General features: G+C 42.8%; 1 protein-coding gene and 2 non-coding genes across 3 annotated transcripts; all 3 read right to left on the bottom strand.

The window, feature by feature from the left end:
* Nucleotides 1-6,923: 6,923 nt before the first annotated feature.
* Nucleotides 6,924-10,215, bottom strand: LOC124886415 (NADH-ubiquinone oxidoreductase chain 2-like). The gene is made up of 2 exons (XM_047394544.1): nucleotides 10,060-10,215; nucleotides 6,924-7,604 (listed from the first exon to the last, which is right to left on the bottom strand). Exons 1-2 carry the CDS (start codon nucleotides 10,210-10,212, stop codon nucleotides 6,957-6,959), a joined length of 801 nt encoding a protein of 266 aa, XP_047250500.1. The 5' UTR covers nucleotides 10,213-10,215; the 3' UTR covers nucleotides 6,924-6,956.
* Nucleotides 10,216-10,736: 521 nt separating this feature from the next.
* Nucleotides 10,737-10,819, bottom strand: TRNAY-GUA. The gene has a single exon. It is a non-coding gene; the product is annotated as a tRNA-Tyr (tRNA).
* A 535-nt stretch (nucleotides 10,820-11,354) lies between these two features.
* Nucleotides 11,355-11,426, bottom strand: TRNAN-GUU. The gene has a single exon. It is a non-coding gene; the product is annotated as a tRNA-Asn (tRNA).
* Between the last annotated feature and the right edge of the window lie 4,245 nt (nucleotides 11,427-15,671).

The raw sequence follows: 15,671 nt of genomic DNA, 5'->3' as shown, positions 1-15,671 counted from the left end.
ATCCCTCTTGCAAACCGCCTGAGAATCCAACTTCACTACCACCTCCTCCTCTTGCCTCGAGTCACTAAACTTGCACTCCAAATACTCTTGTCTTTTTCCTTCTCAACCTGAAACCTTTAGACTCCAGGGTTTGCCTCAAAACCTCCAGCTTACCATTAACCCCTTATCGCGACTCATCAATCAAAATTATATCATCCGCGAAAATCATACACCAAGACACTTAGCCCTGTATATTCTGCGTCAACACATCCATCACCAAAGTGAATAAAAACGGACTAAGAGTTGATCCCTGATGCAACCTTGTCAAAACCGAAAAATGCTCAGAATCTCCTCCCACTGTCCTAACCCGAGTCTTCGAACCCTCGTACATGTCTTTAATCACTCTGCAGTACGCCACCGGGACTCCCCTCACCTCCATGCATCTCCAAAACACCTCCCTAGGGACCTTGTCATACGCCTGTTCCAAGTCGATAAACACCATGTAAAAGGTCCTTCTTCCTCTCTCTATACTGCTCTACGAGTCTCCGCACAAGGTGAATTGCCTCAGTCATGGAGTGACCAGACATAAAACCAAATTGATTCTCCGAAATAGACACAATCTTCCTCAACCTCCGCTCCACCACCCTTTCCCAAATCTTCATCATGTGACTCAACAACTTAATACCCCGGTAGTTATTGCAACTCTGAATGTCACCCTTGTTTTTAAATAAAGGAATCATCGTACTCCATCTCCACGCCTCAGGCATCTTTGCTGCCTTGAAAATATTGTTAAACAAGTTGGTCAGCCACCTCAACCCTGACTCGCGAGAGAACTTCCAAAAATCCATCGGACTCTCGTCGAGCCCCATCGCTCTGTCCCTACGCATCGTGCGAATAGCCTCACTGACCTCTTCTACCTTAAAACACCGACAATAGCCAAAGTCACGACACTCCTCGAAAAACTCCAGCTCCCCTAACACAACACCCCCGTCCCCCTCATCATTCAAGAGCTTATGGAAATACGGCTGCCATCTTTTCTTAATGAGGTTGTCTTCCACCAAAACTCTGTCATCCTCCTCCTTAATGCACTTCACCTGGTCCAGGTCACAACTTCTTCGCTCTCTAACCTTGGCAAGCCTAAACAACCACTTCTTCCCACCTTTCTCCTCTAACCCCTTATACAAACTCTCAAAAGCTGCTGTCTTAGCAGCCGTGACTACTAATTTAGCCTCCTTTTTAGCTAATTTGTACTCCTCCCTGCTCACCCGCTTCTCTTCATCATCCTTACTCTCAACCAACTTAGTGTAAGCCACCTTCTTCGTCTTCACCTTTTTCTTAACATCTTCATTCCACCACCAATCCCCCGATACCGGTCAGACCAGCCCTTCGAAACACCCAACACATCTCTAGCCGGCTCCCTGATGCAACCAACAACCCTATCCCACATACTGTCCACGTCCCCCTGCACTCCCATACTTTCATCCCCTCCAACTTCGCCCCTATCTCCAAAGCACTAACCGGAGTCAGACTGTCCCACCTAACCCTAGGCTGACCTTTCCCACTTCGCCTCATCTTGCCCTTCTTAAAAACCAAGTCCATCACCAGGAGTCTATGCTGAGTTCCAAAATTCTTACTCGGAATTACCTTACAATCCTTACAAAAACTCTATCCCCCTTCCTAAGCAACAAAACATGAAATATATTATAATTATATAATTAACTTTTCGATAGTAGAATTAAGTTAAAGAGTTAAACTTGAAAAAACAATATAGACGGAATACATATACAAGCTCCCCAACTATTCGACTTTTTTCGTATAGGCACCTCAATTAAGACATGTACCTATTAAACCCTTTACTACTTCACAAAACGTTATCAATTGAGTCAAATCTGATAACGTGGCAAAAATTATAAAATGTGTGTAATACACACTCCGGTGACGTGGCAAAGTGGCAAATCAAATAATGACACGTGTTATTTTAACTTAAAATAATTATAAAAATAATTTTTTAATATAATTAAATTAAAATTAAAAAATTAACCCACCCATCCCCAGTAGCCCTTCTCTTCTACCCCCATCCCCCTCGTCGGTTTAGCAGAAAAAGTTAAAAAAAATTGTATTCTCTTCTTCTTAATATCTCTAAATATTACATATACTACTACAATGTCAATGTTTCGATGGTGGTTTATTGGTGTTAGAGGGTAGTTAATGTATTTAAATGGGTTTTTCAATGAAATTTTTTGTTGGAAAAATCATATATGAACACTGCAACAGCAACACTATCAAAAAAATTCTTGATGCCATCACTTAATTCCTCAAACGCAAGAGATTTTTTTCTTGATTGTGGGTGTTGTTTTGGTGAAAAATGAAAGAGTAAAAGTGAATTTTAATGGTGGGAGAATAGAGTAAGAAGAAGACACAAAAATGGATTTTTTTTTAAATAAATAAATTATTATTGTTGCTTATTGTATATGAGTGTGTGTTGAATTGATATTCTTTTTCTTGGTTGTAGCCATTAATGGAGAAGAAAATATGAAAAAGAAGATGAATATGGTGACTATTTCCTTTTTTTTTTTTAGTTTATTTTATGTGTCTTTTTTTGATTGGTTGGGGTTTTTTATATTTAATTTTTTTGATTAATTATGGCTTCTCACTCTCCATTTGGAGAGTGTGTTACACATGTCATGCCATGTCAGTGCCACATCAGTGATTGTGCTCAATTGACACATTTTGTGAAAGAGTAAAGGGTTCAATAGGTACATGGTTTAATTAAGGTGCCTATACGAAAAAAATCGAATAGTTGAGGGGCCTGTATATGTATTCAGCCAACAATATATATACCTGATATTTATTAATCACTAAAGTCAAAGATTGTAAGCCTCAAATAACTAAATAAAATTTAAATATAGAATATCGATGTAAATGAGATATTGTTGAAGCATAAAGATTACAATGCAAATAATCCAAGCTGCAAAGCATGGACGATGACCAACTCTAGGCATTTTGAAGCTATCATGTGGGAGGGGATAATTATACATGATGCAACGTGCATTAATCTCGAGTTAAGACTATCAATGTAGATTCGTCATAATTTTTTTAATTTTTTTAATCTTTTATAAGTGATTTTTATTTTTATACATCATATTTTTACATATAATTAAGAGATTTGAAAATAAATATATTGTCCTTTATTCATTTTCTAAGTGACTGAGAAATTTTAATTTCTCTATATGATTAATCGATTTAGATCTAAGATTATAGCTAATGTTTTATATTTTTACTCAAGCTATATTATGATGAGTTTCAAAATTCTCATCTCTATATTAGTTTTACCTATTGTTGAAATTGACAAATAAATAAATAATTAAGTTGATATTTATATACCCACACTTACATTGTGTAAGTGTTTAAAAGTTATTTTGTCTTAGAAACACTTCAATAATTAAAAAGCAATTCTATAATACTAAAAATGATGCGACGGAAAGATTTTTCAAATATTGCCTGATATAATTCCTTCATTTAGATTATAAGAAGTGTACTTATAATATGATTTCAGTGTGATCATAAATAAATTAAGCAATTTAAAATAAATGAAGTTGAAGTCAATAGAAAGTGAATAGGAAGATCACAACATGAAAAGCAATAAAGCACCAAAACCTATGAAAGCATCCACAATATTCAAGCTAGAAGTCAAACACCATAAAGAATGACAACGACCAAATATGCTAACGTATCGGTCATGTCCAATATCTCTTCTTCAGCAAATTTACACTCTTCATCACTTCCACATTTTTTTGAAATTGCGTCATCACTAAATTCCCTGTGAACCATTCTTTCCTCAGTGTGCGTTGTCACAATATCAATTATATGACATTTTAGAAGGTAGCAGATGATTTTTTTTTGATAAAAAATATATGGGAGTTCAAACAATGAAAACTCTAAACAATATATAATTAAAGAAATAGTCTTAACTTTGATGATGGAGGAAAAAAGACTCATAATACCTTTATTTATAGGATAACAATATGAAATATCAAATGATATTATAAATATGACTTTTAATGTAATTTGGGAGTTATGACCACCACAATATCAATTATATGACATTTTAGAAGGTAGCAGATGATTTTTTTTTTTGATAAAAAATATATGGGAGTTCAAACAATGAAAACTCTAAACAATATATAATTAAAGAAATAGTCTTAACTTTGATGAGTGGAGGAAAAAAGACTCATAATACCTTTATTTATAGGATAACAATATAAAATATCAAATGATATTATAAATATGACTCTTAATGTAATTTAGGAGTTATGACCACCAAAAGTCATGAGAGTAATAAAAATAAAGATCAACAACAACAACAGACCCAGTATATTCTCACAAAGTGAGGTCTGGGGAGGGTAACATGTACGCAGTCCATACCACTACCTCCGAGGAAGTAGAGAGGCTATTTTCGATAGACCCTCGGCTCAAGATAGAGAATAGTATACCAAGGTCGTAATGAGACATGAAACAGATTGTATAGCATAACAGAAATAAGAGAAAAAAATAAGAACACTAAATCTCAGAGAAATGGGAAATAAGAGAAATACGAACAATATGGAATATGAAATAAGAACATAGATACCCATGTGGTAGTAACATGCCCTCACAGGCCTAAAACACCCACCATACCCAAACTCCCCTATCATCTAGCGATTACCTACACACTCACCCTAGCCGTCTACCCTAATCCGCGACCTCCGCACCTTCCTGTCTAGGGTCATATCCTCAGTGATCTGAAGCAGTTCCATGTCATGCCTAATCACCTCCCTCCAGTATTTCTTAGGCCTACCTCTACTCCTCTTGAAGTCATCCAAAGCTATCCTCTCACACCTCCGAACAGGGGCATCCATGCCCCTCCTCATCACATGCCCAAACCATCTCAACCTTTCTTCTCGCATTTTGTCCTCCACCGAAGCCATTCCCACCTTCTCCTGGATAATCTCATTCCTAACTTTATCCTTTCTAGTTAGTCCACACATCCAACGCAATAATCTCATTTCTGCTACCTTCAATATTTGAATATGGGAATTCTTGACTGGCCAACACTCTGCTCCATACAGCATGACCGGATAGACTACCACTCAGTAGAATTTGCCTTTAAGCTTAAGTGGTACCTTCTTATCACACAACACTCCTGAGATGAGCCGCCACTTCATACAACCTGCGCCAATACATTTAGTGACATCCTCATCAATCTCGCTATTCCCCTGAATCACAGACCCCAGATACTTAAAACTATCCTTCTTACAAACATCCTGAGAATCCACCACCACCACCACACCGTACTCCTGACTCGAGTCACTAAACTTGCATTCCAAAAACTCCTTCTTGGACCTACTCAACCTGAACCCCTAAGATTCAAGAGTTTGCCTCTAAACCTCTAATTTCTCATTCACACCCCCCGTGTCTCATCAATCAGCACTACATCATCCGCAAATAACATACACCACGGTACCTCACCTTGAATACTCTGCGTCAACATGTCCATCACCGACGTAAAAAGGAATGGGCTAAGAGTCGATCCCTGATGCAAACCTGTCTCAACCGAAAAATGCCCTGAGTCTCCTCCTGCCGTCCTCACCTGAGTATTTCCTCCATCGTACATGTCCTTAATTGCTCTGATATACGCCATCGAAACTTCTCTCACCTTTAAGCATCTCCAAAGAACCTCCCTAGGGACTTTGTCGTACGCCTTCTCCATATCGATGAACACCATATGCAAATACCTCTTACTTTCCCTAAACTGCTCCACCAATCTTTTCACCAGGTGGATTGCCTCTATTGTCAAGCGTCCAGGCATAAAACCAAATTGATTCTCCAAAATAGACACTACCCTCCTCAACCTCCGCTCAACCACCCTCTCCCAAATCTTCATAGTGTGGTTCAACAACTTAATACCCTTATAGTTATTGTAACTCTGAACATCACCTTTGTTTTTATATAACGAAACCAACGTACTCCATCTCTAAGCCTCAGGCATTCTCCCTGTCTTGAAAATGGCATTGAACAAATCAGTCAACCACCTTAAGCCTAATCCACCAGCATACTTCCAAAATTTCACTGGAATCTCATCAGGCCTCATCGCCCTACCTCTCCGCATCTTACGAATAACCTCTCTGACCTCCTTTACCATAAAACGTCTACAGTAACTGAAATCACGGCTCTCCTCTGAGCTCTCCAACTCCCCTAACACAATGCCTCTGTCCCCTTCCTCATTTAAAAGTCTATGAAAATACTCCTGCCATCTCTTCTTAATGTGCCCATGTTCCACTAAAACTCTACCATCCTCTCCCTTAATGCACTTCATTTAATCAAGGTAACGCCCCTTTCTCTACCTAGCCTTAGCAAGCCTATACAACCTATTTCTCCCCTTTCTCCTCCAACCCCGTGTACAAGCTCTCAAATGCCGTTGTTTTAGAAGCTGTAACAGCTAACTTAGCCTTACTCCTTGCAACTTTGTAAGCCTCTCTATTCACCCGCTTCTCCACTTCATCCTTACTCTCAATCAACTTAACATACGCCCACTTCTTAGTCTCTTCTTTCTTCTTAACTTCTTTATTCCACCACCAGTCCCCCTTATGTCGACCTGTCTGACCCCTCAAAACACCCAAAACCTCTCTAGCCGTCTCCCGGATATAGCTGGCCACCTTATCTCACATGATATCCACGTCCCCCCTACTCTCCCACACCCCCAAACCCGTCACCTTTTCCCCTATCTCTAATGCACTAACTGGCGTCAAGCTACCCCACTTAGTTCTAGGCCGCCCCTCTCTAGCGTTACTCTTCTTGCTCTTTCTGATACACAAGTCCATCACCAGCAGCCTGTGTTGAGTCGACAGATGTTCACTCGGAATGACTTTACAATCCTTACAGAGAACCCTATCTTTCGTAGCATGAATTCCCATTCGTGTCGCAACGAATTCGGTAAGCTACGTGTCCGGTGCATGGAGAACTGCCTTCGGTCCCCCTTTCTTACTTACTCGTGGCAACCTTCCAGCCGCCCAACAACCTATAATGCTAGTCACTACTCCCACTAGGGCTAGGAAGTAAGCCCCACAACCCAAAGCGGCGAAGAACAAATAGAATTTGCTACAAAAGCCAGCTAACGGGGGTATTCCTACGTATGAGAACATAGTAATGGAGAAGGTAATAGCCAAAATAGGATTCATTTTGGCTAGAGCGCCCAAATCATCTATATATTTGACATAGGTTTGCCGTAATGCTAAAACTATGGCGAATGCATCTATCGTCATTGATGCACAAATAAAGATACCAATTAGTAGTGATTGAATTCCTTCTATGGTTCCACATGAGAAACCAGTATGAATATAACCTACATGTCCAATTGAACTACGAGCTAGAAGTCTTTTTACTTTCGTTTGGGCCATGGCGGCCAGTGCTCCTAAGATCATAGAAGCAATGCTGCAGAAAAAGAAGATTTGTTGCAATGTAGCTCCATAAGAACCATAAATAAAAACACGTGAAATATTAGCAGAAATAGAGATTTTAGGCGCAATAGAAAGGAATGCTGTAACCGGGGTGGGTGAACCCTCATAGATATCAGGTGCCCACATATATAGAGTCAAAAGATATATGGAGTCCGAAGGGTAGGGGGTTTTCTTCGGGGCTCGAGAGATGGAATAGATAGGGCCCAACAAGTTTGAAATTCGCCGCTGGGGAATTTACACGAAAGGTAACGAGGAATTCTCAACGAAAAAAGTGCTCTCTAAACCGAACGTGAAAGTCGTTTTCCTTCAGACGGCTTTTCTTGTAACTCTACTCTCGACTTGGATTATATATCCAAAAAGGTTCGCTCTCGGCCATTCCATACGCTGCCTAGCAGAGACGTGGTTATCTGGAGTGGATTCTCTCTTTTGTAGTGGATGTTGAACCTGTTGTGCCCCATTGACTAAGAAGGGGGCAGACACAGCAGCTACATGGACCCCTTCCTTTCAGTTGTTGCCAGCGCTTTCCCGGGCCGAGCCAGAATTTCTTATTAGAAAGGGCAGGCAAAGCCCGAAGGCTGCTATCCGAATAGGAAGGGCGGAACGAGGAGAGGAGCTAAAAGCCACTGTAAGGAGGAGGGCCCGACAATCATACCACGGCGGTCAAAAAAACGTGTTCCCTTCAGATGAGACGCACCTACGGCCATCCTCGGCCTTTTTCGTTTTCGATGAAAAAAAATCTCGATCTCCAAAAGCGTTTTCCTTCCCCCGCCGCACCCCCCCCTTCGTCGAGCCTTTACTTTAATGGTTGGGGAAAACATTCCCTTATTTGAACTTGGTGGGCATTCTTTCCAGCCTTAGTAAAATAGGGGGTGGGTTTGGCTTGAACATAGGCTCAAACAGAATGTGAAGGGTCCTAGCTACGCCATGCGTTCAATACAAAATTTGGAAAGCTGCAGGGATGACAAAAAGAGGGCGCTTTCCTGTGTTGCACTGAAAAAAAGGACCGCCCGAGACGAGCGTTTTCTCTTAGGTTTCTTCCTCCCGCGTCCGTCGCCGCCCGGCCCGCGTTAAAGGGGAAGATTAGCAAAGTGGGAAAAGAAAGAGAGAAGGGGAGCAACATCTTATTCTCTTTGCAAGAACTTTTGGATCATAGAAGCATTCGGAATGGGCTCCACGTTTATTTCATTGGCAGAAACGATCCATTCCATTCGGGGCTTCGGGGAACCCAAAAATTGGACTTGAGAATCAATGATAGATAGACAAGAGATAGATAAATGATATATATATATTTCTCACAAAAAAATTATGAGATTAAAGAGCAGATGGATCCTATCCCCTATATCGAACACTCATTCCTATCTATTGATAGAAAGATCTTCGTCAAATACCGGACAAAGCCTTTTTTTAGGAATTACTCATATCTAAAGCAGCTTTTCACAAGCACCCCACCCCATACAACAAGTTGGGGGGGCTGTTTGCCTTTTGAATCAAACAAAGTAAGTAGTAGGGGCATTCAACCACTGTAAGGAGAGGGGCTTCATAGCAACTTTCATTCTAAAGGAAAGCGAAGAACCAACCTTTAGTCAATAGGAGCCCTACTTCCCTCTTTTTGACCTCATCACTTCAATTCAAGGGCAAACCCATTTCCTAGTCACCGGGCTGAGCGCACCTTTGGTACTTCAATAGGGCGAGCAGTTTGATAGTGACTTCTTTCGTTTGGTAGGCGACGAATATTTCAATGACGAAAACAACCAGAAACTCGAGAGCGTCGCCTTTGGAGAAGCGTTTGCCGGTAACAAAAGCCTCACTCTGATTATGTCGTGAGGCTGACTGAATCCAATCCATAAACCCGGAAATGAAACGTTGTTCATTCCCTTTCGTTAAGTAGGTAAAGTAGGCATACGAACCGCCTTGCCTTAGACTCTATTGGAACAAAGCAAAGAAGGAGGCGGAATGGAGAAAGGAAAGGGACAAGGGCGGTCTTGCTTGGCGTGAAGGCTGCTGGTTCGGGGGTAGAGTACAGTACTAAAGGTCCTCGGACTTCTAGGCAATTTTTCTTTTGGGCAGCTGTTCACCATTGGATCTCGCCAATACAGCCCCTTATAGTTTTTGTTACTGAGATATCTTTTTTTTTTCATTGTTCCCAGGGATTTTTTAGGGAATCTGCTCCCATGCTGCAAACAGTCAAATCTGAACTGAACCCTGTCGCTCTTCTTTCTTTCCTCGCGAGCAAGAAGCACACCAACAACGTGCGTTGTGTGATTCTACTGTGTTTTTTGCACTTGACTGGGTGGACAGTTGACCGGAAGATAACTTCGATTCGCCCGGCCAGCAGACGGGCGGTGTGCTTATCTTGTATGACAACACTACAGAGCGAGTTGCTCTTCTAGGTGGGCAGCTGTGTGACAATACTACAAAGAAAGCGGTGCTTTCGTGTAACATACTATGATCTCAACGCCCTTACGAGGTAGTGATGAGTTTCACGCACTTTAAGCCCGGCCCTAAGCGGTTAGGAAGATTGGCCGCAGAGCGGTACCACCCACCCTACCCTACCACCTATAGGCGACCGTCCTTCAGCCGCCCAAAAAGGAACTGCAGTGATCTTGAATATGGATCCTACAATGATAAATAGAATCCCCATAAAAATACCAATAGATCGAGCACCAGTGATTTCGTATTCGGTCAAAATCTTGGCTAATTGATCGAAGTGGGTAGCTTCAGTAGACCCATAGATCATGGAAAAAATAGGGTGGGTAGGCCTAAGCACCATACTACACGTATAGACGCGAACCCCCTTCGTTATCGTACATGCGACTCTCACCGCATACGACTCGCACAAAGACTCCTAAATCTATCCCGAGCCCGTTCTTCCACCTTTCCTCTCTAATCCTCGATCAAACTTGCATTCCCCAGGTGCTATGAAATAGGGGTCTTTCCTTCGCCTATCGTATGTATCGGCTTGGCTTCGTCCCGAACCAAGGAGGTATTCTGGCAGACGCATGCGTGTAGGAAGGCCGACGACTACATAAGCTAAAAGACTACGACTATAAGATGGGTCGGAAGCAACTTGTTTCTATTCTCGTTGGGATTGGATATAGATGGGAAATCTATAGATCGTAGTAGTTCGCCAACCTCTCTAACTAACATACGATACAATTTCACTTCACGGCATGACCAAAAAAAAGAAAGAGCTTCGCTCGGTTGGCCTTTCTACGCTGATGAATGCCTCTTTTCTCTTCTCTGAAGTCTACAACAAACAAGTGGGAGAGGCAGGATTCGAACCTACGTAGAAAAACTTCAACAGATTTACAGTCTGCCGCTTTTGATCACTCGGCCACTCTCCCCTTCCCAGGCCGAGGCCCCCCTCAATGGGTTCTAATTCTAAGAAGGGGGGCGGCGCCCTGAATCAATCAAAAAGCTTATTGATTTAATTAAAGGGAACTAAAACGATTAGCTTAGCTAGCGTTCCGGGAGAATCTAGTCATTTAAGAACTTCGTTGCCACTAGTAAATTAGACCATCCCCCCCAAAAAGAACTCGGAGCCTAAAGAGAAGAGAGTTCAGTCTACAAGAAGATGGCAGAGCTTTAGCCATTGGGCCACATCCATCTATCCTAAATAGTAACCCTTTTCTTGTTCGTTCTTTGAATGACGCTAGTGGAGACTAATTCCTTCCGGCTAATGAAGATACTACTCCAGTCTTTCTAGTGGATCCTTCCCTAAGAATAGAACGAACCAAGTGTTCCTATACGAGAGTGAGGAATAAAAACCAACAATCAACTTACCGCTTTTGATGTCCTACGATTCTGCTAGTTTAGAAACAAAGGAGAAGGACACCACCGGAGGCAAGCGCTAGGTCAGAAAAGCGATAACTCAAAAATCTCCCCAAGTAGGATTCGAACCTACGACCAATCGGTGAACAGCCGACCGCTCTACCACTGAGCTACTGAGGAACAACGGACTTAATGTTGGAAGCTGACTCTCGTTCTTTAACCTATGACCGAAGAAAAATGAGTTCGTCACTCTTTTTCACATACACCGGGAGAAAGGGTTACGATAGCAAGCCCCTCCCCGGCCGGAGAGCCTCTAGGACAAGGAGGCGGTGATCAACCATCCACTCTCGAGATTCATATTGATCAATAGATCTCTGCGCCCTGCCAGTTCACTAAGTAGACTCACTCTACCGAGGGGCAACAAAGGATGGAACTCTTCCTGTCAAAAACAAGGGACCTACTTCTCATCCTAGATGTTAGCAGGTATGAAAGAGTCCCCTCTCTGTCTGTCTCTCTGAGTTTCTACTACTAAGTAGCACTTCTGCTATTCAATCATAGAATCGATTTCGATCAAGCTGAAAAAAGTCAGCCCTATATATGTTTGTTATTAGTAAAGCGCTAAGGCCCTATTTATAGTAAGGGGCCCTTTCTTGCTCGTTAGCGCTGTTTTTTGATTGCAGCTAGGGCTCCCCTTTTCTTTCTCAAAGTCAACTTTCCCCCTTCTTAGTCAAGCTTTGAAGTCCCTACTTTATTTAGATTTATGGGATATTTGAAGAAGTGCAGGTTTGGAACCCTATACCTATACAAGGGGCTGGTCTCGATCTCGCTTGGTGGTACCCCTCTCGATGATTGTTGACTCAACATTGATTTCGTGCTTGAGTTGGAGGGCTCTCCCTCCATCCATCGAGTCAAGTAATTCGCTATCGGAAATTTCTCCTCTGCCTATCTCATGCCATGCTTCTTATTTCTCCGAATCGGTTCCTAGTGTCAGTCAATCAAGATTCGCCATCAAGAGAGGGAAGAGCCTTGACTTTAGGTTAGGCCGGTCTCATCATTCACGCAATTCCCCCATCCATCGATTGATCATGCGAGTACGCATCCAGTCAGCGCATAGCGAATGAAAAAAGCGTTCATCCTGGATTCTCTTCCTCAAGAAAAATGTCTATCAATTGATCCCTACGGTCAAAGTCTCCACTTTTCATGCCCCTCTACTAAGAGATACACCATGTTGATAGGAATCGGCAAAGACCTTCTTGTACACGTCCTCGAGGGCAGCATTCATGGCAATCATCACTACTTTCTCCCGAGGGCATGGTATGGCTTTGTTCTTGGTCTTGTTTAATAGATGTCGAGTGCCGCTTTTCCCCGTCCGAGAATCTCCATCTGCTCTAAGTGGGCGCGAGCTAGAATCCTTATGTCAGCTTGGTTGTTCAAAAGACTGTCTCTTTATCCCTTGCATCTTCATCTTTTCGAAAGCCCAGACCATTTTTCTGGATCTGCATTAGTCCTATTTCAGGTGCAAAGCCTCTTCAATAAAGACCTCTTTTTTCCGTTTCTCATTTTGTTGATTGAAAGAGAATAAGCGCTATCCATTGAGTAAAGAAAGGGTTTGCTACAGTGATTCGGGCGGTTGGTGGCCCCTTCGAGAGTTGCTGGTCCTTGCCGCTGCATGAGTGTTAGCTCACGCTCAAAACCTCTCCGACACGAGTCCTAGTCGTTGCGCTGCGATCCGTTTCACGGCTTCGCTTGCGCGATTTGCACTTCTGATTGGTTCCAGCCATCCCCAACCTTAATGAATGGACTATGAAGGGGTCAGTCAAGCGGTTTGGGTTTTCGGTCGGTTCCCATTCGCCTTCCCCCCCTCATAGTCCATTAGTGGGTAGGGTGGTCAACTTAGAGGGCGCCCGCCTCCTCTTCAGACGTGTCCTCGACAACCTTAAGGTTCTTCGGTCTCCGCTTTTAGGGGCGAGAGTGCTTGGTCGCTGGGGGTTCCTTTTCCTCAACCAATTTGGTTGTGTCAGCCTTGGTATAACATTTTGTTATGAGCTAGCTAGACAAAGATGGATTGAAGGTCAGATAGATTTGAGTTCAAGTAGCACAGCACCTTCGATCGACCATAGGGCCTATTCTACCCTTACCGAATTCATTCTATTGAAGCGTAATGTAAAAAGCTCCTTCTCATCTTGCATTTCTTTGGTTTGGAAGTTCCAGAATCTTGTCTGTGGATTTCTATAACAAAGGAAAGCCTCCTACCCTAATACTATGCCATTTGATTGAAACAAGTTCCGTGCTGCTCACCACTCCTCGAGGCCAAGGGCGGGGTCGAACCGTCATTCCAGGATTTGCAGTCCGATACATTTCCATTATGTTACCTAGCCAAACCCGCCACCTCATGTACCAAAGTCAAACGGTTGTTCTTCCTTCTCCGCTCCTTCTTTTTCGACATATGCGACGGCGGGTTACCAGAGAAGGGGGGACAACTCCTTTCTCCTTTGCCTTGCTCAATCTTCCTTTTCTGATTGAAAGTAGCAAGACACTCTACTATTGGTACAGAGGCCAGATAGAAGGTTGCTCATCCAGCCCAGCGGAATCATTGTTTATGCGGCAGTGCAATGCAGCTGAAAAAGGGAAGCCCCTTTTTATTAGTAAGGTATAGGTTGGTTGGGGAAAACTCCAAAACTAGGGTTCCAAAAAGCTTACCTTATATTATAGAAAATTTGAGAAAGGGGCACCCCTACTATACCCCTAAACTACAAGCTAGAGCGCAACGGCTGAAAAGTCGTTGTTGCTTGCTGCTTGTAGGCTCGAAAATCTCTCTTTCGCGTCTCCTCCCTGTCTCAATTTTGATTGATTAGCTTCTTCCTTCGCACAAGTTACGGTCTAACGACCCCCTTGTTGTGTTGCTTTTTGTGATCTTCCACTTCAGTCTGCATTTTTTGGATAGCTGGGACCCGATGTCAATTTTCGATTTAAATGTCAGCTCCAGGTTTGGGGCGGCCCATCTGATTAGTTCAGCTATCACTGCTGGAAACCCCAGCGGTTGTTCGGCTGCGTACTCTCCGTCTGCCTATCTCACACTCCCAAAGCAAATTTGAATTTCTTCTTTCATTTTCCTTTCCTGCATCTTTCTTTCTATCCATAGGTCGGCTTCGCGCAGATAGATCTTTGCCGGGGGAGATTGGTGCCCCTTGAGGTATGCCCTTCCGGTGGGTTGTTCCTTTATCTGTCTTTTCCATCCAGTGCCCGCACTGCGTCAGAAAATCTTCGTCTTCGATCTCTCTTCGCAACTCATTTGTTGGGCTAAGACTTTCTCTCGACATCTTTCTTTTATTGTTGTCATTGATCTCATAGCTAGTTGCAGGGGGGTCTGCGTTCACTATTAAGCCTACGCCCTTCCATTCCTTTCAAGTTTGATCCTTCCCTTAGACTCGTTACTTTGTTCGACTGAACTCGTTGGTTCCGCATTGGTCGTAACCTGGTTCGAGAACCTTCTCTCATAGATTCCCTTCACCAAGTCATCGCCAGCAATCAGCTCTTATCCCTTGGTGTCAAAGGGCGAGTTCCTTTCTTGTCTTGCCCAAAAACTTTCTTTATTCTCATTGGAGAAAGACTCTCCCGCGGCAAGGTTTTACACATAGGGCCAGCTGCTTTCTTTATCTCGCTTGCCCTTAGTCCGTCTAGCGCCTTTCGGTTGGGGTCCGCCCTGGGGGTTAGGTTAGACCGCTTGCGTTTTTTTTTGTCTATCGAAGGCAGTCAACGTGTTAGCCATTCTTCCCCCATTAGACTTGTCAATTCTTTGCTCTTTTTCTTTCTCTCTTCCAGTTCTCCCCCTCTACTTTATTTGATAGGGGCGGAGAATACCACTCTATCAATAACAAGAAAAAAGTAGCAATTCCATTTCAAATGGTTTGAGCTTGGAAGCAACCTGCTATCTATCGATAGGCGAGAACAAACTGCTATTGACTGCTTCGCCTATCTATTCTATTATGGCCGGCTTGGAGACATCAGAGGAAGACCACCATCTCTATCCGGGTACGATCATAGCTTCATTCATTCGTTGAACCTTGGGGATCACCATTAGCATTGAGGTCAATCACCACACTACCTCTATCATACATACGACATTACACGAAGAGAGAGTGCATGGTCAACACACACCTAAAGCGCCTATGTTCCGCTTGCAGCCAATACAACCACAACCTAACTTGCACGAGATTCAACAACCGAAGCTACTGGTAGTCCTGAGGGGGCGGCATCCTCCTATAATAGTTAGCAGTACTGAACAAGCGAGTCATCGGTCCGAGGAAAGAAAAGGACTGCCTTTGAAAAAAAAAAGGAACTCGCTAGGCCTTCAGAACAAAGGCGATTCTGTTCATGCTTCAGACGATCTGGCTAATTCTATATACAACTATCTAATTTTCTTCT

This window comes from Capsicum annuum, chromosome 8 (genome assembly GCF_002878395.1).
Source record: "Capsicum annuum cultivar UCD-10X-F1 chromosome 8, UCD10Xv1.1, whole genome shotgun sequence".
NCBI lineage: Eukaryota > Viridiplantae > Streptophyta > Magnoliopsida > Solanales > Solanaceae > Capsicum > Capsicum annuum.
This window is presented reverse-complemented; position numbering and strand designations above follow the sequence as displayed.

Excerpts from the sequence above, each read along its gene's own strand:
- LOC124886415 (XM_047394544.1), bottom strand. The coding sequence starts at position 10,212 with ATGATCTATGGGTCTACTGAAGCTACCCACTTCGATCAATTAGCCAAG. Across the intron at positions 7,605-10,059 it reads AGATCACTGCAGTTCCTTTT|TATATGTGGGCACCTGATAT; the intron begins TGGGCGGCTGAA and ends CTTTTGACTCTA.